We start from the raw sequence: 26,325 nt of genomic DNA on the forward strand, positions 1-26,325 counted from the left end.
CACACATAGTATTGCCATGCAATGTGATTAATAGAGAAAGAATGTTGAATTCTCCCTGTGTCTCTCGGGTATTCCAACAAGAGCTTGGCTTCCTTTCTCTTGCTTCCACAGCCTCTCCCCACGGTGTGCCCCAGGGGGCTTGCATGACCTGGTTTCTGTGAATTCTAGGTCAGTTCCAAAGTTCATGAAGAGGATGAAAGTTCCTGATTACAAAGACAAGGCTGTCTTTGGTGTTCCTCTCATAGTCCACGTCCAAAGAACTGGACAACCTCTGCCTCAGAGCATTCAGCAAGCACTGAGATATCTTCGTAGTAACTGCCTTGATCAGGTATGGCTGTAAACCTATATTTGAACTTGGATTAATGGAATGCCAGACTGAGTTAGATCTGTTCACTCCCAGGCAAGATCTGCCCCACCAAAACTAAAAGGCATTACAATCTTTACACGCTAAAATTTAATTTGACTAGGCTCAATCCCTGCCAAGCTATGTGAGGATGTTCCCTCATGACTACTGGGGTGACACCTTGAAGTGACTGCAGAAGTTTAATGTTAATATTTGTACCTGTGATGTCTAATTTACATTCCCAAGAAACTGAAAGGTAAGCTATGTCCTGCATTTCTCTTTTTTTTTTTTTTCTTTTTTTGGTACTGGGGATTGAACCAGGGGCACTTTACCACTGAGCTACATCCCCAATCTTTTTTACTTTTTATGAGAGAGGATCTTGCTAAGTTTCTGAGGGTCTTACTAAATTGCTAAAGCTGACCTTGAACTTGCATTCCTCCTGCCTCAGCCTCTTGAGTGGCTAGGATTACAAGTATGTACCACTGTGCCCAGTTTGCATTTGCTTTTTAATTATAGTCTCAATGCCACTACTGATTTCACAGCATGCTTTTATCCCTCTCATATTATTTTTGTAAAAAAATAAATTGGTTTTTGTAACTCCCTTTATTAATTTTTTGAAGCAGCATATGACCAGGAAATCTTAAACCAAAGACAGATTTATTTACATCTTTTTAAAATGTACAAGTAAAAAGTGATAAAAAAATATGAAAACAGTATGATCTAAATCAAATATCCTTTCATCTAAAAGAGTTGATTAACGCTTTTGTTATACAAAATATTTAGAGATTATTTTCTGCCTCTGAGACTATTTGAGGACCATAATAGTGGTGGATTGTGATTAAACCCAGAGTGAAATCCATCCTGTAATTTACAAAGCAAAGCCTTTGCTTCTCCAAATTAACACCCATTAGTTTCTTAAACATTCTGTCCAAAATAAAAGTCATGTCCCTGCTTTATAAATTGCAACCTTGAGTAGTGGATGTATTTGCAGGCAACAAAGTAACCATCTTTGTTCACCACACTTTTTAATGGCATGCAGAGAATATGTACCAACCTTAGATTATTCAGAACTTTTATTGATTTGCCCTTGACCATGGCTCAGTTGACACAAATGAGCTGAGTTACATGAGTTCAAAGATCTTGGCACTGATTCTTGTAGAGAACCAAAACTGAAAGCACACACACAGGCAAGATGATTTCTGAATGAATTAAATACTAGGTTTTGGTGGAGCAAAGTAGGAATAACTTTGTCATTTGAAATCATCTTTGATTTAACTGGAGACATTATGCTCTTCAATCTTTTGCATGTCTAATCTAGAGGATATATAGATATATATTTTTGCATATTTGGATGTCATTGTAGAAGGTGGAATGGCTGCTGTTGTTGCAATGATGATGTTTTGGTTTTGTGAAATGAATTTAATAATATGCCTCTTATTTCTCAGAAATAAGGGTAGCAAAGTGCTTAAAAATAGGATGCTATGAAAGAGAATATTTTGCTCCAAAAGTATGGCCAGCTATTACTTATCAGAAGAAAATATATTAAGCAAACAGTTTTTGGTTCAGGAATGCCCAAAGGGAATACAGTCCATCTATGCCATAAATTGAATAACAGTAACCTTTCTTGACTGTCCAGCAAGTTCTGCTTTCACTGCTTCATTTAATCCTAGATCTACCCTAGGTAGTTAATACCCCAGCCTCCATCATGGAGCCAACACCTGCTTGTAAATCTGTGTAACTCCAGAATTTAACCACTGCATTCTACTGTACTGTTAGAATTGCTTTTCCCTTGTGAACTTTGGGGTGGCTCCATCTCCAGCATTAGGGGACACTTTAAGAGTTGGTCCTGTGCAACTCATTGATGAATCTGGTCTGTAGATTTTGTTGACGATTTTGGTCATTACATCCTGTTGTGTTCTTTATCTGAGAATAGGAGGAATAATTTTTTCCTAAGGCACTATCCAGCTCTTGAAAACAGTGTGCTGCTTCTGGATAATTTGTCTGTTTTTTATATTATAGACACAAGGATCATTCAATTGAGTGTGTTTTCCTCTCTGTACTGACTGCTAGGAAGCTTGGAGCCAAATGCATATTCTGTCTGTAGAAAATATAAATAATTTTTTTATGAATTTTCTACATCAGCCTCATACCTAGTTTCAGTTACTATTTTCTATCTTTATTTTTCTCTTGCTGTAATTTTTCTATTATTCTTAATTTGACTATATCTTATTGTATTTTATGCATCATTGTAAGTCACCTTAAAGTCCTCCTTGAACAAAGTTGGGTATAAATAAATAAATTATAATACCACTATTCTACTCTCTACCAGTTCCTAAGTATAGAATGGGAATAGAAATTTAGGAATTCCTGCCCAGTGGAGATTTTGAATAATATGCATCACCAGCATTACTGCTATGATTTGACCCAGTCTCCCTTTCAAAGCAAAAGTTGCATGGAGAGAAGAAAGTCATAAACAGAGAGGAGAGTGGACACCAAACCCTCCTCCATCTCTGCTCACTGGCTTGTCCCCAGTGTCCATCTCAAGTTTCTAACTAATTTTTAAGTCTGGAAGAATTCCATGTTGTAAAACTGTACAGACAAAGCCTTGTAGGAAAGAGATTCATTTCAAGGGCATAAAGACTGACTCTAAATGTAATCAGACTGAGCCAACACAGTGTTTCTCTTGTTATCAGTCACCAGGAAGAATCTGTAGGGTGTCAGATGGACTTTTGCTGCAGTCAATTCCCACCTTAATTCTGGCAGGGTTTCCTTCCTCATCTCATTGTGGGGAACATGCAGAGGTTACCCTTCAGATCCCTGTGGGAAAGAAAAGTTGTCTAAGAAGGAAACTGAGGAAAACTGGAGAAATGAAGAAGAACCAAAAAAAATCCAAGTAGAAGAGGAAGACTGTCTTAGAGAATTAACAGCAAATAAAAATTAATGAATCCAAAAAGACAGGGAATCAAGAGAAAAAAGGAAGAAGAGAAACATTAGATGAATGTCCCTTGTAGGCCAGCAGAACCTCCTTGGAGAAGAGATTCAGTGTCTGCACAAGATCTTGAAATCTCAGCCCTACCCATAAAAGACCAGAAGGTCTCCAAATAGCCTTCTTCTAAGCCATGCTTGAGCAGGAAGCACCATCCAAGTCCTGCCTAAGGCTCTGTCCTTGATCTGAGGGAAGGAGGATTCGTGCAGGGAACTGGACCACTTCCCCTCAAGCTCAGAGTTCATCTGTAACATAAGCACTCATCACAGAGTTGATTCCAGCCCCACAAAGTCCTGAAACAGTGCCAGCATTTCACCTCCCACACTCCCCACTGCAGAACAGTTTATATATGATGAAGCATAGCTTATACATTTGCGCCCTTGCAGATGGCTGTAGATGAAATGAGGAAGTTTAGCCTTCAATTACGAACCATTTGTATTCAGACATAGCAGTGCGTGAGAGGAGCCTCGCTTTGTTGTCTGCGCCTTTATTTCTGCCCTAAATCAACAGTGCACGGAAGCATAGGTTATACCGGTTCCTGATGAATATGAAGTCAGCTCATGCTCAAAATCAGAACCTGCTGCACACTCTCCCTATGAATCTCTCCCTTTCTGAATAAACCTAACCTTTCTTCATTAGCTGAGCAAATTTCTAAAGAAGAGGAAATGGAAGTCCTGATAAACATCATTAAGCCCAGAAAGGATTAGCATAAACAGGATGCCAAGAAGGAGATTTAATATTATTTAGATGAAATTTGAATTGTAATGCAGCACTCATGCCCAACTGCTCCTTCTAATGGAGCAGTAAGTTTTAAAAGCCTAATTATGCCGGGAAGGCACTTCATGCTCAGTGCCAGGGTCCTCTAATCCGCTGCCTGTTCATCACTTTGCCTATCTCAGATATAACGAAGGATGCTTGCTCTGAGACTATCGATTTAAATCGTTCCCTCAGCCCTTGGTTTCTCAAAGCTGGGTTTTTAGGTGGAAGACAAAAGAGGAGAGAAAAAGTAGATGAAGGGAACATTATGCAGTATTCATTCTTTCATTCTTCTTAAGGTGGAGCGAGAGAGTGCAGCAAGAAAGATGTTTATAAAATGAATTTTGCATTGCTGACCATCATTGCTTCCTTTTTTGAGAGGATATTTGAGCTGGGCTTTGAAGACATATAAAAGCAGGATGTGTTCTGTAATTTGTAGGGCCCTGGACAAAATGAAAATATGTGATTCCTTCTTCATATATTATTGAGAATTTCATAATAGCAATAGTAGAACTTGTGTGACTGCCCAGATTGCCCACCTGACAGTGATAGACACAGAGGTAAATGAAGGTCATAGACCCTCTTGGGTCTTGCTCCTAGTGAAGCTAAGGGAATCTGAGTTCACTTACCACCATCAACAATGATGAGGATGCCCTCAGAAGCAACCAGTTTCTTCAATCTCCATTTATTACATTAAAAACAAAAATCTTTAGTTATCCCCGTGTTGAAAACTTTTTGGAAAAAAAAATGGCTATCAACAATCACTTGTACCACCATGTGGTCTTGTTCTATGCAGATAGTTAGGAGGCACTTTTCTTTGGTCTCAGGACCTCTACACCATTAGAAGTACCTTCTGCTTACTATGTCCAGATGCTGTCTACAGCAACCAGGAGAAGCCTCAGCCCAAAATAGCTTGAATGTTAGGAAATTCATATCTCACATACAGACAATAATGAGTCAGAAAACAGGATGGTGCCAGGGTTAGTTCATTCATCAGTTCATCAATATCTTTGGAGACTGTAGTTCTTTCCATCTTTCCTGTCTGCCTCTTTAGCTATTGTATCTCAAATCTAGACCAATTCGAGACCACTTTTCCTTTATTAGGTTTAGGACATTTCCTCTGGCTTCCAACAGAAATCCATAGAACACACAGATATTTCCCATGTCCCCTGGAAGGTAAGCGCAGTGTGGGAATGTTATTGTCAGAATTTGAAATAAAACAAATAAATCTTTGACAACCCTGAGACATCCTCTGAGCTCAAAGTCAGAACAAACAGCTCAGAGCCTGCCGCTGGAGAGCCCCAGACATGTCTAAAATAATTAAAATAACAACATTTGCCGAAAAGAGAAAGAAACTTGGAATCTGAACAATACAAAGAAAACACCTCTGGGAAGTGTATGTGCATGCACATTAGTATGGACCTAGAAACAGAGCTTGAAGGACACAGTAGACAAGAGGAACATGCTCAGCAATTTAAACATAAACACTCTTTTTATAGATCTGATCAATATTTCTCTGCTGTTTAAAAAGCATAGGAATTCTTCTCAAATGAAATAATACCAACTCACATGAGGATAAATATTTGTGACTTACACTTAAGAATTCACCTTCAGGGCATTGAGATTCTGAAAACTCCCATGCAGCACAGTTCTGTGATGTACACAGTCCTGGGCCTTCTTCCAAAATTAAAAACTCAAAATGTAAACAAACGCAAGATGCATCTCACTTCAATAATCACCCATCTGATATCTTATATTTTTCTTTTGACAATGCATGCTTTCTTCTCATGCACTTTGATGAAACATGGAGTAGTTGCCAGATAAAGAAAGATAACTTTTATTTAGATTCTTTATGGAGAATAAGCTAAGTATAGCAATTTTACATTTTCTAGATACTTCAATCTTTAAGAATAAAAAAAAAAGTCTTGAAGGTTTAAAGTGATAATATGTCTGAATATCCTGACCTGTGAAATTAGGGTTAGGATGATAAGCCTTGGAATGCAAAGAAATATTGCTAAGATTCTGTTTTTGTGACCACAAAAAGCAACTCTGTATAATTTCCCCTGTGATCCATGCAGCTGACATATACAAAAACCTGAGTGTTCTCTAACGGCCTGGAGTTCTTCCTTTGCTTTTACTACAGTTTAAAAGAACTGGAGTTTTAGGGCTGCTCTCATTTATAGCAACAATCATGAGAGCCTTTGTCAGACACCTGAACTTGGGTCAGGGCCCAGGTGCGATCTTGGCACACAGAGGAGCTGGCGAGACAACCGTGCTCATATTTTCTTCATTGCCAACTCTGGTGCCACCATCTACCATCCAGCCACTTGGGAATGTTCCCACCTTGCTCTGTATAAGTGGGCCAACCTCAGAGCCACTGAGGAATGAAAGGAGTAGAAAATAAAGATTGAAAAAACTGAGTTTTGAAAAACTTGATGCCCTCCAGGCATTTAAAATGATGAGACATTCTTTCACTGTAAGCCAGAGCTCCCAGGAAAGCTCAGTTCTTTTTATGGATGGAAGCAAGTCCAGGGTGGGGAGGGCTTCTCGAGGGCCTGAGCTTAACCCGCCCAACCAGGCCAGGATCTTCACTCTTGCAATGAGGGCTCTGCCTACCTCACTCATCCCTATTCAGGCCATTATTTTTTGGTTTCTTATTTTTCTGTTTATTTGTCAAGCAGGGAGGTGTTTAAGTCCTAGAGATGAAAAAAGACTGACATGATCATGTCTGAATAAAAGCCCCCCAATTGTCATTCTCAATAGAGGGGTCTATATACAAAACAAAGTGGAGTAGTAAGTGCCAAGCATAGGAGCCACATACATCATGGTGCCAAGGATTAAGCAAATAAGACCCTAAATCACATTATGTACTTACAATAATATTTTCTTGCATAGGCATATTCCCTATAGACTTCTCTTCCAAGGGGTATTAAATATGGTTGCTTATCTTGGACCCTTCCTTCCACCAAGCACCTTACTCCCAGGAAAATTTTCATTGCCCAGACTTTCTCAAAATCCCCATGAAAGTGTAAATGCTAAAGGGCAGGGAATTTTGTCTGCTCTGCTCCCTAATGACTTCTAGCAAAAGAATGCCTGGCACATAGTGGATGCTGAATCACTACTTTTTGAATAAGTGAAAACAATATTGACATCTACAGTGTGCCAGAACTCTACGGGTCACATATGTTTTCTCATTCAGTCTCCACCACAGTCCGGGGCAGTGGGGTCTTATTCTTATCTTCACTTCACAGGAGAGACATCATTGTTCAGCTTTGCCTGTAGTAGCTACAGGAGTATTCAGAATTGTGAACAAAAATGCAATTCTAGCTCATTCAGTTCTAGTCCCAAGCCTTCTGGTGTCGGGAAAGGATAGCCCAGCTAACGTGCCCTGATGGCTCATTTCAGGTGGGTCTTTTTCGCAAGTCGGGAGTGAAGTCTCGAATCCATGCCCTACGTCAGATGAATGAGAACTTTCCTGAGAACGTCAGCTATGAAGACCAGTCGGCTTATGATGTGGCAGACATGGTGAAGCAGTTCTTCCGGGACCTCCCTGAGCCTCTTTTCACCAACAAACTCAGCGAGACCTTCCTCCACATCTATCAATGTAAGTGGGGGTCATACCAATCAGTGTTCTCATGTGCATCCAAACCATTTAAAAAAAAAAAAAAAAAAAAAACCTATAGATTGAATTTTAACACATGAATCCATAAAGAAAGGTGTAAAAATTATAGCCCTAATCTCCTCTCCAGAAATAACCTTTGTTCAGAGTTTGGTGTAGAATCTCCACAACATTTTTTATGCACTGGAAAATATCTTTTTGACATCAAAATATTTCTTCTCAATAGAGCTTTCTTGGTGTAAGATCTCAAACGAACTTTCAATAATATACTTTCAAGAAATTTAAAATGATAAGGGGACATGGTCAAATTTATTTTGTATTTGGGTATTTATTAAAACATTTAATTTTTTAAAAAGTACACATTTTCTTGGGATATAGGAAATTTAAAGCTGAATGTATTAAAATAATAGAATTTTTTTAAAAAGCAGATATATTTTAATTGGTGAAAAGCAAGCAAACCAAATCAATGCTTCAGCTGAATGCAACTAATTCATATTTTCACTTGGAATTTTTAAAAAATAATGTTAAATCAATAGTTCTCAGAGAAAAGCCACTATAGTTAAAATAATTATTCAAAATAACAACTGCTGATTAAAAATCCTATCCTGCCAAAGGTAATTGTAAAGGGAGATTATTAGAAACAAACATGTAAAGCCAGGTGCAGTGGCGCTCACCTGTAATTACCAGTGACTTGGGAGCCTGAGGCTGGAGGATCAAAAGTTTCAGGCCAACTTGGGCAACTTAGCGAACCCTATCTCAAAATAAAAAAGAAAAGCAAGAGGGTTGGGAATGTAGCTCAGTGATAGGGTGCCCCTTTATTCAATCCCCATTATTAAAGGAGAAGGAGAAGAAAAGAAAAAAAGAAAGATGTGAATCTTTTCTAGAAATGATAACACTAGGACTATGGATTGCTTTCATGGCCCAAGTCCCAATTCCTTATAGTGGGGGACAAGAACAGTTGGCCAGTGGACTTTTGGTTTACAGCAAAATATGCCTAAAATGGATCTTGACATGGAATTGACCCAATTTGAAGATCCCTGCTGTAGGGATTTCTGTACTAAATATGTTTAAAGAGTCTATAATATTACAAATTCAAAAAGGATTGTAATTAGTACCACTTGTAGAAACAGAATAAAGTGGTGACCCACTAAATAAATATTATTTTCTCCAAGTGAATAGGTTAAGTTGAAATAATGATACACATTGCTAGAGCCTAAACACAGGGTGTTCATGAAAGGGCTGCTGAGAGGTCAAACACCATTTTTCAGTTAAGCCTCCCTATGACTTGGAAGTATCCCATATGAGTCTTGACATTTAATCAGGTCTGGGGCTGAGCTGACACTAGTGTACATCTAAAGCTAGATTATTTCCAAGAGATAAATGTCTTTGGCTCTTTCTGAGATATGACCAAAAAGCCAGATCAAAGCAGGGCTTTATTTTAGCTGAGCAAACATTTACGGAGTGGGATTTATGGACAGGGTGTGGTGTGGAGCGTGGCAGAGCATATGGATGCTGCCTGAGACTCACGCTCTGCTCTTAAGGATCTTACAACTTAAAGAGATGAGACATGAACATAAATGACTGCAATACAATAAGGTGGGAAAAATAACACAAAAAGGTTACAAAGACAAGTTCAAGAAAGCTGAGATGAGTGACGAGGACTTGGAGGAAGAGGAAATGACACCCAAAGGTTGAGATATGTGAGGAACACATGCTAGGTGAAGCAAGTGGCATGAGCATGTGTCAGAGCAGCTCAAGGTTTTGTCTATCTGTCCTGCAGGGGTACTAAATGTACAACTTTTCAGATGACACTGAAAAATTAGACCAGAATCACACAAGGAAAGCATTGAAAATTAGAGCAGAGGTCTGTATTTGATCCAATAAGCATTGGGGAACCTTCAGGTATAGTTGAGGGACTTACCAATTATGATGCTCTCTACTGCAAAAGACAACCGAAAGTCCAACAAACAACTGTTTAAACAATAAGGACATTTTATTGCCTCACATGACAAGAAATCAGAATTAAAAGATTGCAATGTTAAGTAATTCTGCAACTCAGTGATGCCAGGGCAAAGTCAGCCTCTCTTGGCTTCCTTTTGACTGCCACAACTTATAGTTGTCATGTCTTCATAAAATCACATTCAAAGGCATAGAGGGGCAGGGAATCCTCCTTGGGCATATGTCTCTTTTTATCAGGGAGATAAATCTTGCAGAAGAACCAGCATGCTTTATGTCTTCTTCTCTAAGTCAGACAATGAAACGAGGAATGGGATTATCATTTTTGGTTTAAGCCAACACAGTTCATCCCTGAACAGAATGTATGTTTTCTTAGGAAGAAAGGGAAGAATGAGTATTGAGTAGGTAGCCAACCCTGTGCTTGCCATGAAGGTGAAAGTTGGTGAGGACTGTTCTTTCGATCCATGAATGTGGAAGTGGTGTGCAGGAGGTATTTCATAGGCAAGAACGGAGGGCAAGAGAGCTGACGCACTAATGGAGGCTCTGGATTACTTACTGTGACTTCCAGCAGTGAGACTAGAAACTGGAAACAGGACAGTCCATGGATAGACCCTGCTGTCCAAGATTGCAGAGGACTCTTGGGGGAGAGAGGAACAGTTTCCCTCCCAGTTCTCCAGAGAAGTTCTGTTTTTCAACTGTTGGGTTTTCATCAGCTGATGAACATAAATAAGGTGTGGAGTGGATCCTGAAGATATTTTAATCCCACCAGCCTATGAGAGGGGAAAGGATGGAGAGATTAAAGACAGCCCTACAGTTGTATGACTCGACAACGGAGAGAATGTGGACAGGAAGAGAAGGGGAGCTCACTTGTGAGGAGAAAGAAGAAAGGTGTTCAGAATAGAGAGGATGCTGAGAGTGAAGGACTGATGGCCACCCACCTGGCTATAAATTCTCAGCACTTAGAAAGGCAGATCTCCAGTGGTCTCCAAAGAGCCAAGAAAAGCAGGAACCACCGCAGTGTCATGTGTAACCGAAAGGTCACAGTTGAAAAGGTTCACAATGAGTGTGAATTGAGGGATTAGTAGTTGACCTTCTCAAGCCTTTTTAGTAGCAAATAACATATAGGAGATATTTTCTGAGGGATAAAAGAACAAGTAGGAAATTAAAACAATGTATAAAGATGACAGATGATTCCTTTAAAATGATGGTATAGGAAAAAATCTTGGCATGGAATAAAAAAGCTAAACTTTCGATGACATCTTACCTATAGCAGCATATTTTAAAGCAGCTTAGTGGCTCAAGCTAAATTTATAATACTATTACCCAACTTAAAATCCTAAGTAGTACCTGTTTGAACACAAGCAAGAAAAGAGGAAGTGGTTTAGCTATCATTTAAACAAAATGGCTCTTCTCCATAAACCCAGGTTTATCTTGTACGGGTATATAATAGACACCATAGGGTGGGAATGGGTTTCAGCCCGCTGAATGCAGGGTCACACTTTTCCAGAAATTTGGATTTGTGGGCTGACTGGAGCCAAGAGTCTGGTCATCTCTGAGATGTAAGCTCCTTCTACATGATGCTGGAGAAGCACAGGAGAGCCCGACATAGACAACCCACAGGGACCACAAGTCTTTTGGCCATTCAGGACCCAGGCAGAGGTCACACACCGTGGCCAATCTGGAGCAGGAAGCACCAATTTCTTTTTAATCATGCACCCCTATCAGTGGTAAAAAATATTTATTCATCTTAATAATTTATATACTGTGTGATATATGATTTAGAGTGCACATTATAAGGCAACTCAAGCAGTATTTATAATGGACAAGAGAAAACATAAACACATTTGGAAGTTCTAACATTTTCTTCCCACACCTCAAGGGATTGTCATGAGCACACCCTGCCCCTGACCCCTTGGGAGTACAGATGTCCTAGTGTGGAGACTTCTGCTCCAGAAAGCAGCCTTTTAATAAGGACAGCAGTATTAACTGAAGTGAGCTCCTGACTGTGTCAGTAAATTAAACCTAAAGGATCATTAAACAAACACAGCCAGGGGGCAGCAAAATGCAGCACCTAACACCCATTCACTGACTTTTCCATGTAGTTCACTTCGTAATGTCAAGTTAGTTCCCTTTTAAATCTGCATAGTCAATGCCCACCACGACCACTACCACCACCACCACCACAGGGACCACCCTCAAGAAGAATGAAACTGAGAAGGGCTGTCCATTCCTTATAACCTCAGGGAGCCTAGTTCCTCTTCCCCAGGCAAAACCTCTATTCCATAATCCCCCAAGATTACAGGACAAGTGACAGTGAGTTTCTACCCAAAGTCAACTGAGTACCTCTTCCCAACCAAACCCTGGTGACTTCCAGGAGCAAGGAAGGGAAGAGGTACCAAGCTTACCATCTGACCTTCTGGGAGTGCCCCAGGAGGCGCCAACTGGATCCTGTCACTCTCAGTTAACTGTGGCCGTGCCGGCAGTATGATCTGGCTGCTCCATGGGAGGTGGGAAAAGGTCAGGCTGTTGTCCTATCACTCAGTGACTTTCAAATCACATCCTGTAGAGCCCTGAGCATCCTAACAGGTGCTTCCAAAGCTGTCTGGTGAGGAGGGTGGGCAAGAAGAAAAAAAAAAAAAGTTGGCAGAGCTTCAGTCCATTGCCAACCTTGTCTACTACAGAAAAATCAACTGAAAACAAATGACCAGACTGATTGCTCAGAGTGTGAAAAGCCAGGACAGGGGGTGTTACTTTCTAAGTATGGCTGGGTCATTCAGACCACAGCTCTGCCTCTCACCTATCTTTGAGGCCTAAGTCATTAGTTACTTCTTTGTGCCATTAGTTATTTGGTTTTGGTGATTGATGTCAGGAAGTACAGATTACACACTCTGCTGCTCTTTCGGAGGCCGTTGCTCTAATCACTTGGTGCCCACTTTTCCTCAGACGTCCCCAAAGAGCAGCGACTGCAGGCTGTGCAGGCCGCCATCTTGCTGCTGGCAGATGAAAACAGGGAGGCCCTACAGACTCTCCTTTGCTTCCTAAATGACGTTGTCAACTTGGTGGAAGAAAATCAGATGACGTCCATGAACCTGGCTGTGTGTCTGGCCCCCTCCCTTTTTCATCTTAATTTATTGAAGAAAGAAAGCTCTCCAAGGTAAGTTTTCCTCAACAACTGCAATCCCAAACCAGGCCATCCCCACAATTCATAAATAAACTCCTCTCATGCTAGATTTCAACTTGAAGATTTGTCAGCTCTCACTTTATAATCAGAACATGCTCCAGAACAACCTCATTCACGTGACTCAGGTTCGTGGAATTGTCAAAGTAGTATTGAAGAAGGTCAGTTGAGATCCAGAAAGCCTGAGGAGTTTTGTTTGTAAGAGTGGGAAGGAGGGGAAAAGTGCACAGAGTTGTATTTTACGATCTTTAATTTTGAAAGACTATATTTAAACAAGAAAAACAAAGCTCAGGAACATGTAGTTGAGTGGTTTCAAACTTTAGAAAAAAATTGATCCATTTCTCCTCCCACAGCTCTTCCTGCCCTTGTGTTTTTCCAAGGCTTTGGTTGTGAGCTGTTGGAATATCTAAGATGTGTGGTCATTGTTTTTATTTGGAAATGAGAAAGCCTGGGCTCTGGATAGCATTTGGGGATGAACAGAAAACAAAAGGGATACATGCGCTCAGTATTGTGAAAGCTCTTTGGTTTGTGATCTGCTCAGCACTCACATTCAATTACAGAGTCATCCAGAAGAAATATGCCACTGGGAAGCCAGATCAAAAGGACCTCAATGAGAATCTGGCCGCAGCTCAGGGTCTTGCCCACATGATCACGGAATGCAACAAACTGTTTGAGGTGAGCAAAAGGCTCTACCGCCTTCCTCCTAGCTCTTGGAACTAGATAAGAAGCTTGGAATCCTTGCTGCGTTTATGGTTTATGTCTGTTTGTTCTTGACCTTATAATGACAATAGTATGCTCCGTAGCTGGGTTTTGCCTCCAAGAAACATGAGGAGCTAGCTATACAGTCCAGGCTTTGATAGAGACACTTGGAATCACTATGATGATGATTTTTTTGTGCAAACAATTGCATCACCTTCCTTTGTCAGGTTCAAGGCCAGTCAGCCAATTTTGTTATATTTGATTTTACCTCAGGGCTTGATCAGGCTCCACGTCTGTGTGTGTGTGTGTGTGTGTGTGTGTGTGTGTGTGAGAGAGAGAGAGAGAGAGAGAGAGAAAGGGGGGGAGTAATGACAGCCTAGGAGTAAAGCCACAGATATGCCAAAGAAGTTAAGTGAACAAGACTTCTGGCATATTTTCTGTAGTAAAATTGGCATTTTTCAATGGGAAGAGTGTACTAAAAAGGTAAAGCTGTTTCTAAGTCGTTTTTGATGTTTCCTTCACAAGTCTATTGCGTTAAGTCTGTTCACAGAGTAGAATTGTTGGAGCTCACATTTTGACAAACAGAATAAAAATAAAATAAAAGGAAAAGAAAAGGAAAATGGAAAGAATGAATGGGAAGTCATAGAAGTGTTCTGAATAATAAATATAACCTCAGAAACATATTTGTATTTCCTAACTTCAGGAAGGCCCCTCCCAGACTTGGCAGTGATCTTAGAAAAACATCTAGCCCTGTGACCCTTGGCCCATTGCTCAGACCTCCGGTTGTTGATGAAATGACTTTGCTTCCTCTAACCATTAGTCTCAGCATTTCCCTTATCTCAGTGTGTTGCTCTTCTGTGAACCCCTTGCTTCAGGTCCCACACGAGTTGGTGGCCCAGTCTCGCAACTCATATGCGGAGGCTGAGATCCACGCACCCACCCTGGAAGACTTGGGGACACAGCTGGAGGAGAGTGGAGCAACTTTCCACACTTACCTGGAGCATCTTGTCCAGGGCCTCCAGAAAGAAGCCAAGGAGAAGTTCAAAGGATGGGTCACGTGCTCCAGCCCCGACAACACAGACCTCGCTTTCAAAAAGGTAATCTCCCACTAGCCACATCTAACAACTGGGGATTTGTTTTTGCTTACAAATGGCTGCTCATCCATAGGACTCAGCACACAGGTGAACAGTTAAGACATTTACTGTTCAAAGACCCTGTCTAGAGACTGCTAAGCAGCCCTGCTGCGTGCAGTCAGGAGTCCAGACCATGGTACCAACTTCTGGATCCCAATCCTATCTCTGTCAGAACTATGTAATGTTGGGCAAGTCACTACTTCTATTTTCCCATCTAGAAAACTGGACATTCTAAGAGAACCACAGTCAGAAGGGGGCTATTAACAAGTCAAATATGCTTAGAACAGTGCCTGGCACACAGTAGGCACGGCAAATGTTGGCAATTATCCTTTTGATTGTCATTATTATTCTTAAGCATAAAGACTAAAATATTTACATTTTAAACTGAGAGGTGTGTAGCCTCGCTCTCCATTGACATGATAAGAGATTGTTTTTAAACCCCAGGAGAAGTGGGGCAGGTTTTGGTGGGACCCTGACCTCTTCAGTTTCCACTGGCGTCTTTCCCAAGGTGGGGGACGGGAACCCCCTGAAGCTGTGGAAGGCGTCTGTGGAGGTGGAGGCACCCCCCTCAGTGGTGCTGAACCGCGTGCTGAGAGAGCGCCATCTGTGGGACGAGGATTTCATGCAGTGGAAGGTGGTGGAAACGCTGGACAGGCAGACAGAAATCTATCAGTACGTGGTGAACAGCATGGCCCCCCATCCTTCCAGAGACTTTGTGGTTCTCAGGTAAGCGTGACTCCGGGTTTTATGATGTCCTGTTCCAAAAGCAGGATGAGAGCTGCAAATTTAAGCACTGCTTGGAGTTCTACCACCTAAATCCAGCCTCTGCTGGGAACACTAAGCCACCTCTCATTTCCTACAGTGAAACCTGACTTGACCGTATTTATGCCTGACTTCCTGCTTCTTCACCCAATTTACAGCTATGCCCGAGCTCTCTTACAGCCCCTCTCCTAGTGGAGCACAGAGTTTATTAGGCCATAAATATCATTCATTTCCCCAGAACAGAGGCCCCTGAATAGCTGCTGTTTGTCCAGTTGCACTTTCTGCCAAATTATGCAAATCGAATCTGATTGGCTTTTCTCCTGATCTTTGCCTTTCTTCCCAAGGAAAAGCAAGTCTTCATTTGGTGAAACTCTAACACAGGAATGTGTATAATTTCAAAACCCTTCTGTCTAACTTTAGATGTTCATGACTAATTACCGTGCCTGGAAACCTTGGCACAGCCCTGCAGGTCTGCAAATGCTGAGACACTGGACTTACAATCAGATTTTAGGGCCTGGCAAGGCTTGGTGGGTGTTGTGCCTGCCACTGAAATATTGTTTCTGATTGATTTATGAGTTGAGTTCCAGACCCCTGTTCCCTGGGCTTGGAATGAGGTGCTGAAGCAACAATAGGAAATTCGCACAGAAGTGCAATATTTCATCAGAAAGAACAGGTTGAGGATATTAAAGAACCTGATACAATGTAATTAGATCAATATATCCTTTATATTAAAAATCTAAGCAAACCCAGTCTCTTCTCACAGATCATCAGTGTAAAAGGAATCACTAGTGAAATTCCCAAATGTATATTTAAAATGGTTTCTTTATGAAACTAGTTTCAAGAGCAAACCAAGGGTTACTTTTCACATGGGTTCTTTATTCCTTTGGTATTGGTCCTTGAGCCCTTAACTTTTAGGGGTGAGTTTTCTCTAAATATATATGTGTATCCCAGTAACCTTGGGATCCTGGTGGAGAATGTGGGCGACTATAAGGGTGGCTTATTACCAACAGTTGTTGGGACATTAGTCATCTGTGGAGTTGAATTTCAGCCTTCATCCTCACAAGCAGAAAGTCGAGTGGTTGTCCAGGGTGCAGCCAGAGGAATGGGCCTTGCAGTAGCATGCATCTTATTTCCCTGCAGAGGAGGGGGAGGAGGAGCCCCTGCATGGAGCCTCCTCCATTCCACCCGTACAGCAACCCTGCCAGCCTGCCATTTATTAGTGTGTCAAAAATTCTACCTCATGCCAGGCACTGTTCAGCCTCTGAGGATGCCCAGGTGAACACAACAGACCGGGTCCTGATCTCTCAGGATTTATATTTTATTGAGGAAAGTGGGTTGATAAATAATAACAAAAAGGGGTAGGCTTATTTATCCTAGGTGGAATAAATAAGAAGGAGATGGTAAGGATGGAATTTTAAATATAGTGGTCAGGGTTATGTCTGACTGCATGGATACAAGACTTGAAAGAGAAGTGAGTGAACCATGACACTCTGGAGGGGAGCTTGGCAGTTTGAAGGATTAACGATGATGCACCAGACCTGGTTCCTGCCAACAGGAATTCCTTACGTTTATGATACAGGAAGGTGGAAACTGACAGGTGTGATGAGAAAATGGCAGGATTGAGATGCCCTGCCTTCAGAGCATCTGCCCATCTGGGCTGGCATGTGTCAAGTTGGTCATCTCTTAGGATCACCATGGTTACCTCTCATTTTATAACCATCTCTAGCTCCTCAAGAGCTACAGTGAGAGTTACTGAAACTTTTCCCATCTTAACCCCAGAGATCTCTAAGCCTGTCAGTCTTCATTATTTATCATATTGCCATGCGTGAAAAGAAAATGATCATAGCCCAGGGGAACTTTCTGAGCATTTGTGTCAGGCTTGGTTACTCCCAAGTTCTGGTTGTGTGTCTTTATTTATTTTCAGTTACTATAATAAAATATCTGAGCCTGGGTAATATTATAAAGAGTAGAGCTTTATGTAGCTCACAGTTCTGGAGACTGGGAAGTCTGAGAGCATGGTGCCAGCATCCACTCAGCATCTGGTGAGGGCCTCCTGCTAGGCCGTAGCATGGCAGAAGGCGTCATATGGTGAGACAGAGAAAGCATGCCAGAGAGAGCTTGCTTCTATGACACAGCCAGTCCCTCAATCACCCTTTGATTCACCAATCAATTAATCCATGAATGGATTAATCTGTTCATGAGGGCAAAACCAAAGATCCCACCTCTCAACACCACTGCACTGGGGACCAAGTTTCCAAGACATGAAAATTTGGGAGCACGTTAAAGCCATAGCATGGGACATATCTAATAGCTTATCTTCTTCATGTGGTGGGATGGGTGAAGTCACAGATGAGACCCCTGAGCCAGGGATTAGGAGCCGTGAAATGAAGAATAGGAGTTATAATACAGTCTGTTATCACAGATCTCTATGGTGGAAGGGGAAGTAAGAGGTGCTTACCAGGATGCCCTCATGGTTCCTGACTCCATTACAATTATTTTCCAAGTAGTAGCCCCACTGAGTTTGAATAACTCCTGGGACAGGGAATTCAGGGCCTCGCGGGGCAGCCGGTAACAGATGTGGGCAGTTCACACAGTGAGTGTCCTCCATACTGAGCCAGCATGTGCCTTCCTGAAGTCAAATCCCACTATGATTATTTCCTCCCAACCCAAGAGCCACTGAAGCATTTGGAGAGAATCAACAGGTCCACACAGGGTTAGTTTCCTTCTAATTGGGCACCAAAAAATCGTTTATTTAAGACTTGAATCACCTACTCCAGGAAGCCTCCCCAGTTGCCTCCTCTGACCCTCTGCTTCATCCCAGAGACCCCCTGTGCAGAGCAGCATCAGTGCCCTCACCAGGGTGTTTTAGAATTGTCGGTGTCTCCTCCTGCCATTTGTGTCTTCGTGTCCTTGTGGCTTCTCAGGTCCCAGCACACGGATGTCTCTGTAAATGAGTGGAAGAATTGAGGGAGTCCTAATTCCTAAACCCTAAAGTCATCTCTTCATTAATGGGCAGGAACTCCCCTGCCAGGACAGGGCCTCAGTTAGGGTTCCCAGGGCAGGTCTGAAAGCCTCTGAGTCTGAGAGCTGAAGCTTATGGAAACCATTAGCTTAATCCAAGTAACTAACATGGTTTTGGCAGGAGAATCTAAGTGTGAACCTTAGCTCTGTGTTCAGGTTTCTCTCCCCCCCCCTTTTTTTTTATTGGTTGTTCAAAACATTACAAAGCTCTTGACATATCATATTTCATACATTAGATTCAAGTGGGTTATGAACTCCCATTTTTACCCCAAATACAGATTGCAGAATCACATCGGTTACACATCCACATTTTTACATAATGCCATATTAGTAACTGTTGTATTCTGCAAAGGTAGCAGAATACATCAGGTTTCTCTTTCTCTCTTAACTGTAACTGATGTGTAGCTTGTTTTGCTCCAGGACCTGGAAGACTGATTTGCCCAAAGGAATGTGCACCCTGGTGTCCCTCTCTGTGGAGCACGAAGAAGCCCCACTCATGGGTGGTGTGCGGGCTGTGGTGATGGACTCTCAGTACTTAATAGAACCGTGTGGTTCTGGCAAGTCCAGACTGACCCACATCTGCAGGATAGACCTGAAGTAAGTGGCAGCTCCTGAGCATGGCAGGCACGGGTCTCGGGAGTCTTCTTTACACATAGCTCATTCACCAGCGCCTTGTTGTCACCCTGATTTCTAATTTCACTACTTCTTTTTCTCATTCCCATTAACAGACTTCTACAGATGATTGCATATTCCTCCTCTATTTCCCAAAATTCTGACATTTCTCCTCCAGTCCTTTGCTCTTTTTTATTGTTTCTAATTTATGTATTCACTTACTTTTTATTAACAAGCAAAAATTATGTATATTTATTGTGCAGCATGATATTTTTATGTCTTCATGCATTGCTGAATCACTAAAGCAAGCTATTCACATATCTATTTCCTCATGTTCTTATTTTCTATGATGAGAACACTTAAAATCTACTCTCCTGGCAGTTTTTGAGAATACAAGACATTGTTATTCATGGTAGCCAGCATGTTGGTCTCTTGAACTTGTTGCCCCATCTAAAATGGAAAGTTTGTCTCCTTTGATCAACATCCATCTCCCAGTCCCTACCTTACCCCAAGCCTTTGGTACCCACCATTATACCCTCTAGTTCCATGAGTTACACATTTTAGATTCTACATAATAGTGAGAATATGCAGTATTTGTCATTCTGTGCCTGGAATATTTCACTTAGCGTAATGTCCTTCAAGTTCCTCCACATCGTCACAAATGACCAAATTCCTTTCTTTTTAAAGACAGAGTAGTATTCCATTATTTGTGTAGGCCACATATTCCTTATCCAGTCATTCACCAGTGGACACTTAGGTTAAATCCAAATGTTGCTGTTCCCTTCATTTGGTTTGGTTTGGTTTGGTTTAGTTTGGTTTGGTTTTTTTGTTTTGTTTTGTTTTTTGAGAAAAAACAAACTTAAATTCAGTCCCTTCAGGGAACCCAGCATACTGAGCTTAAGTTCTTGGTGGAGGTAGATATAAATTTAGTTTTCTGAGTAAATTCTAGATTCAGTGTGAATCTTCCTGGTTTAACCCAAGGAGTTGGTATAATTTATAAGCAGCTGATGGCAGAATGGGGTGCTCAGATCCTCAAGGCAGCAGCCCCAAGTTGTTGCACATGTCCTGGTGACCGGAGCCCAAGGACAGCCCTGTCTACCCTACAAACTGCTGTGATTTGGAAGAAGACTTCCTGACTCCCTTTCTCGTTTCTCTCCCTGCAGAGGTCACTCTCCAGAATGGTACAACAAAGGCTTTGGACATCTCTGTGCAGCAGAAGTTGCCAGGATTCGAAACTCCTTCCAGCCCCTCATTGCTGAGGGTCCAGAAACTAAAATCTGAGTTTTCCCCAGTGTGTCATCAAACTCAGGGAACAGGAAGCTAAAACGGACATTTGTGGCAAAGAGTGTGAGCGTGAGAAAGCCAGCAGGAGAGAGGCGCCGGTGAATGTGGTTAATCGTTAAAAATGGAAACACTGCGGAGCTGGACATGCAAGAATTTTCTGAGAACTTTTTCAGCCTTCCTGGAGATGGCTACATCCCTACTAATATAATATTTTTTTAAAAAATCAGAACATGTATCTATGCTACTTAAAATGAAATGGATTAGTCCTTATGCATTGCCTAATTTGCTATTTAAAAGCTTCTAAGAAGCATATTCTTAACTGTAAATAAATGTACATGTAGCATTTGTACATATATGTGTACATCTCTTATCTCTCTGTATATATATGTAAAATATTGATTTTATATAGAATTGTCTGACTCCGTGAGTCCCTTCCTCACACAGCTCTTCCCAAGTTTCCCTGGCCCCACTCCCTACTGGCCCTTAATCTAAGCAGAGCCCGCTGCTAACACCAAGGTGTGAAAATTTATCATCTGTCAGCTTTACTTGATGTCTAGCCAAAGATTAGCTAACCAAAGGAAAATAGCATTGAAAGGTTCTTAAGCATTTTGCCAATTTGTTTCTGTTGTTCAAAAACCAAGAGTGGAGTGCTGGGAGAAAGCATGAGAAGGAATCCTTACTCCTGTTCAAAGCAAAGCAGTGGGTGAGAAGTTATTGCCAAAGTCTAGATTTCAAGTAGCATCTGGCAGTTTCATTCAGTGCAATGTCAGATGGACACCAATGACCAAATCAAAACCAATACACCACCCCCCAAAAAAGGGCTGAATATCATATCATACCTTTTCGTATTCACAAAGAGAGACTCTGCGTTGTCTCTGGTTTTCATTGACGTTTTCCATAATGTAATTAAATGTTCTTCTATTTGACCAGTGGCCTATGTGGTCATAGTTAATTGGCATTTCATTACCAATGTATTGCACTGAATTTACTCTGGACACCAGACAAAGGGAGATGACGGTCACTCAAGAGTCCTGGATAGTCACAGCTTCAGGGAATTTATATTTTGCTATATGTGATATTCTTAAAATATAATTCATTAAAGTCTTGCAATTTGAAAAACAGGGTTTTAACTAACATAAGACCAAAACTATATTTTAATTAGTTTTAGAAAATATAAGCAGATATATTAATTCTATGTTTCTTCATTAGCCAATTCAAGCTGCCTATGCATATGACCCCACCTTATTTATTATTGTACAGACTAAGCAAATTAACTTTTTCTTAACCATTTGCAAATGGGTTTAAGTTGGCTTTTTTTAATTATTGTGATACAACTCTAGTCGTAAAAATAACTTATTGTGCTTGGTTTAAAGGAGAGATTTTCTGTGGTTGTCTATGACAAAGACGGATATGATTTAGCAACTGATATTGGAGGGAAAAAATGACTGTTTTCAGGGTTTTTTGTATTATAAGCATTTATGTGATGTTTTCTCTTATAAGAGATGTGCAATTGTCTTATTGAGAGGAATAAAAAAGCTCTGCATTTGGTATGGTGCAAGGAAAATCATGCTAGGAATTTTTCATTCCCATGTCTACTTAAGATGGTGGCAGCAAGCCCACGATTTGGGCAGTTCTCTGTGAGCAAGACAAATATGCTTCTGCCATGACATGTTAAATTTAATCATATATCCCAGATTACTTTTTATGCATCAACAAGATCATTAATGAAGTTTAATCTAGCTAAACACTGGTCTTGCTCCAGAGGTAGGACACTGTGTGTTTGGAAAATAGAATAGGCACACAGGATGAACGGCATCATATCGCACAGGGCAGTGCTACTCTAACTCTAGCCCACACAGGAATCACCTGGGGATCTTATTAAAATGCACCTCTGACTTAGGCACTCAGGGGTGGGCCTGCCTGACATTCTGCATTTGTAATGAGCCTCAGAGATGCCACACTTGGAGCCCCAGGGACACACTTTGAGGAAAAAAGACTTAGAGGACACTGAAAACATAATAAAAACAAATATGATTGTACTTCTGACTTCCCCCCACCCAATTACTTGTCTTTTAGTTTTTATGCACATACTAATCACATCACCCCTGTAATAACAACATGGTGCATCTTTAAAATAGAGGAAAAGGGTAGGGGGAATGAAAAGAGACTGCATCAAGCTTGTTTGTCAAATACTACAGTATTTTATTCATCATTTTCTTGCCAATGGAAATAAAATATAATATTGCATTTAAATATTTATTTATACCTCATGTATATTTTTACCTCAATTGTTGGTATCAATCATCTACTGTAAATAAATAATTGCCAAAGCAAATAAATTTATATACATTAAATATTTCCTATTTTCGATAAAATACATGTTGATTTTCATGCTTCATTCTAAAAGTGGAAAACCTGCTCCAAAAGGAGGATTTCTCCCGAAGGTTATACCATGAGCTTGACTCCTGGTGTTGTCTGTGGTCAGTCTTGTCTCCAAATGCAAGGATGTTATCAGCAGACATTCACTAATAGGTTAGACACTGCCTAACCTGGGATGGAGGCGTTAAAGTGATGGGTAGGGTTATCACACACACACACATACAGGTATAGACATAGAGAATCTGGAAGTTATAAAACATACCGATAGTGTTTTTTTCAAGTATTTAACGAACTCTTTACTACATTTTATTTTTGTTGAGTAAAGAGTTTATAAAATGATGGAAACGGCACCACTAGGCCATGAAGAATAACCACAAATGACTCTGAGCTCCACCCTTGAATTTATGGACTTGTGCTCTGTAGATTTTACTTCTAAAAAACAACAAAGATAATCCTTGGCCAAGTAAACAGGCACCCCAGACAGTCTCATCCATAGGTTCAAAAGCCACAGCAGCCCCAAAGACCACATGGCCCCATAAAAATTTTTCTGTCTCTGCTCTTCACTCATCTCATATGCCTTCTCCGTTACTTCAAAGTTTTGCTTTCATAAGCAAAGGAGGAATTCCACGTCACCTGTTCCTCTTCTGTGTGAAGGAAGAGAATGTAGCAGTACAAATGTCTTCCTGGGAGCATGGATCATATGAATTCAAACTTGATTCTAAACATTCTTTGTGTGATTCTTAAGTGTAAAATTTCTACTTCTGTCTTTTGATATTTGGTCATGGAATGAACAGCCATGTGACTTCCAGGGAGGATGGGGTAAAGCAATAGAATAGACCCTAGCTAGGTGAAGTGTCACAAAAGCCAAGTCAAAATATATTGACATCACGGGAGCGAAAAAGAATAATACCTGCCATTGCGGCCTTGTACCAGTGCAAAGCCATGAAGTTTTAATAACTAACAACTGATAATGTGCAACCTGTGACACCTCTTAAGCAGTCTACATCCTTGTCGACTTTCTCAAAAACAGTGTATACTTCCACCCTGATAACCCCTGATAACCTCAGGCCACCTCTAGCCACATCCTCCTTGTGCACAGCCAAGTCGACTCAAAATTCCATCACTGTACCTCTGGAGCCAGATGACCCACAGGATACACTTCCTCATTCAGCACCCAATCAGCAGGAGCAGGACACAGCAGGCAGGGGTGCTGATTCAAAGGAGACATGGTACCAAGAGGGAACAGTGAGACCCAGGTGATTCTCTTTATTCATGGTAGTTCTGTCTATAAGGTTTCTACAAAACCGACTTTAATGCCTAGTAAACCTAGTAAGCCTGAGGGAAATACAGAGCGAGGTCCCAGTGAACCTCTGATCACGAGGCTTTTGTCAGACCATCGATGCAAAACCTTGTTTCTTTGTGTTTCTATATAAAGACACACACACACACACACACACACACACACACACACACACAAAATTAATTATCCACAGTATTTCTTTATAATACAACCCTGGCCAAGAAGGGTTTAATGTTTTCCTAACCTTGCTTAATGAGACCATAAATATCTTGGGTTTGCAGCCTCTCAACAATGCTCTTTTGACTACACTGCTTAAAACCAGTTTTGTCATCTCGGAATCCACAATTTTGGCTGCTTTTCCATCACTCCATCACCCACCATAAATATCACTTCTGTAGATTTGGAGCAGCCTTTCCTGCTCTTCCTTCCTTGTTCTGTGTGCCATGTTGTTGGTTGTTAACATTGAATTCATGGCCAACAGCTGAATTCATGGCTAACTTTGGTCTGAACAAAGCTCATCTAACACACAGATTTTCCCTGTGAGGCACATCCCAGCCTCCTTGCACTTAGGACGCCCCCCCCCCCCCAGACAGCACTTCAGACATTTTAAACAATGAAATCACATTCAAAAGGGAAAAAAAATCAATAAATGGGAAAGGCATGGCACTAAATAAAGCATGAAAAGGACACATAGGATGAGACTTGAAACAAGAAGGCAGGTCGTCAAGCGGTTCACCCTCAGCTGGGAATGTGAACCCTGATGACTTCAACTTTTTTACACTCTGTGAATGTCCACAAATGACCACATGACCTGGTATTGATTGTGAGATTACAAATAAACCTCAGTGAGGAGGGAATTCACAAATATGGAATCCACAAATAGTGAGAATGAATTGTAGATAAAATTCCCAGTGGCCCATTTCTGTGACGTCTGTGACAGCCCAGAGGCAGCAGTGACCCCCAGGGGAATCAGAGCACAGGATGTCTCCTCTGAGCGGGAGGAATTTGGACTTAAGAGAGCTGAGAAACCGAGGAGTGAGATCACACTGGTTTTGATGATGGGAACTTAAAATAGACCAAAATAGACTTGGCGTGTTGCTAGCGCCTATGCAGGAGCAGGGTGTGAAGTGCCCATCTCTGCCAGCATCCTTCGCCTGGTGGTTTCCATGTTAAACAGTAGTGGAATTTCTCACCACCCTGATAACCTGCCTTTCCCTTCACTTTAGCACATGCACCTTTCCCTTATCTCCTATTGATGTGTGAAGTTTATGTGAATTCATAATTTCATCTAATCAACCTCAGAGAGGACACTTTCAAAACCCAGACAACACTGTTTATGCCAAGACCCAGAGAGCACCGCATCAGTCTGGGCAGTACACCACCCAAGGAGGCCAAGAGCCAGTGAGATGAGGTCACTGGTGAGAACACCAAGGGCAACTTCCAATGGGCAGGAAGGCGGGATGGCCAGGCTCAGAGCTTCTCTGGTTATGAGGCCCATTGCTTCTCATGGGAGGTCAGCTGGCCCTGGTGATGAGCAGGCTCCGAGCCTGGACCATTTGCTCCCTGCAGCAGAGGCCTTATTGTATGAGCCACCACTTCACCTCCACCAACAACTCCAACATGGCCGCCACATGGAACCAGGATCCTTCTGTGGCCCGGACTGGAATCTGTCCTTTTTGGTCAGCCCAGGCCCCCATATGTGCTAAGGAGACACTTCACACTGGTAACCCAAAGGACAAGCAGCTAAGTTGAGGATGGAGTGGTGTGAAAGGCACAGTTAAGGTTGAGAATCTGTTTTGAAGGCTATCGTAACAACCCAGATCAAATATAGCTGTGGGGAAAGGAGTGGATAAATTTTTAAAGATTTTTTTTTTTTTTTTTTTTTTTTTTTTACTTAGAGTAATAAAAACTATTAGTAGCTGGTTGTGGAAAGATGGGGAAAGGAGTTAGTTCAGGATCATTCTGAGTCTTCCAACTTGAGTGTGGTTAGTCCTTTAAGCGACATGGGGATAAAGAAGCGCACCAGCAGGTCTCTGGTGGACGTCAGGCAGGAACAGGTTATGCTGGGAAGGGTCATTACCGAGCTCTGAACAGCTCACAGTGCTTATGGTGAATGTCTGCTGCACAGCCAGTTACGCATACGGGAGATAAAGGAAGCACCATTGATGGTTGTTCTTATGTGTCAACTTGCCTGGGCCACAGGGTGCCCACACTAAGCATTGTTTCTGGCTGTGTCCTCCAGGGGGTTTCTGGATAAGCTAAGCATTTGAATCTCTGAAGACATTAAAGCAGATTGC

General features: G+C 41.5%; 1 protein-coding gene across 12 annotated transcripts in view; it reads left to right on the forward strand.

Annotated features, from left to right (window-relative positions):
- Stard13 (StAR related lipid transfer domain containing 13) overlaps positions 1 to 22,703 on the forward strand; it is a 481,490-nt gene extending 458,787 nt beyond the window's left edge. For 10 of the 12 annotated variants that reach the window (XM_076872081.1, XM_076872080.1, XM_076872082.1 and 7 more), the window contains 8 exons: positions 112 to 328; positions 7,491 to 7,689; positions 12,604 to 12,814; positions 13,399 to 13,513; positions 14,413 to 14,634; positions 15,179 to 15,396; positions 18,874 to 19,050; positions 20,229 to 22,703. In XM_076872081.1, the coding sequence (XP_076728196.1) occupies positions 112 to 328; positions 7,491 to 7,689; positions 12,604 to 12,814; positions 13,399 to 13,513; positions 14,413 to 14,634; positions 15,179 to 15,396; positions 18,874 to 19,050; positions 20,229 to 20,346 (1,477 nt within the window). In that variant the 3' untranslated portion in view covers positions 20,347 to 22,703. The remainder of the gene's footprint in view (positions 1 to 111; positions 329 to 7,490; positions 7,690 to 12,603; positions 12,815 to 13,398; positions 13,514 to 14,412; positions 14,635 to 15,178; positions 15,397 to 18,873; positions 19,051 to 20,228) is intronic. The other 2 variants (XM_076872079.1, XM_076872074.1) reach the window with 1 other exon arrangement.
- Positions 22,704 to 26,325: the final 3,622 nt, after the last annotated feature.

This window comes from Callospermophilus lateralis, chromosome 12, assembly GCF_048772815.1.
Source record: "Callospermophilus lateralis isolate mCalLat2 chromosome 12, mCalLat2.hap1, whole genome shotgun sequence".
In the NCBI taxonomy this organism is placed as follows: Eukaryota; Metazoa; Chordata; class Mammalia; order Rodentia; family Sciuridae; genus Callospermophilus; species Callospermophilus lateralis.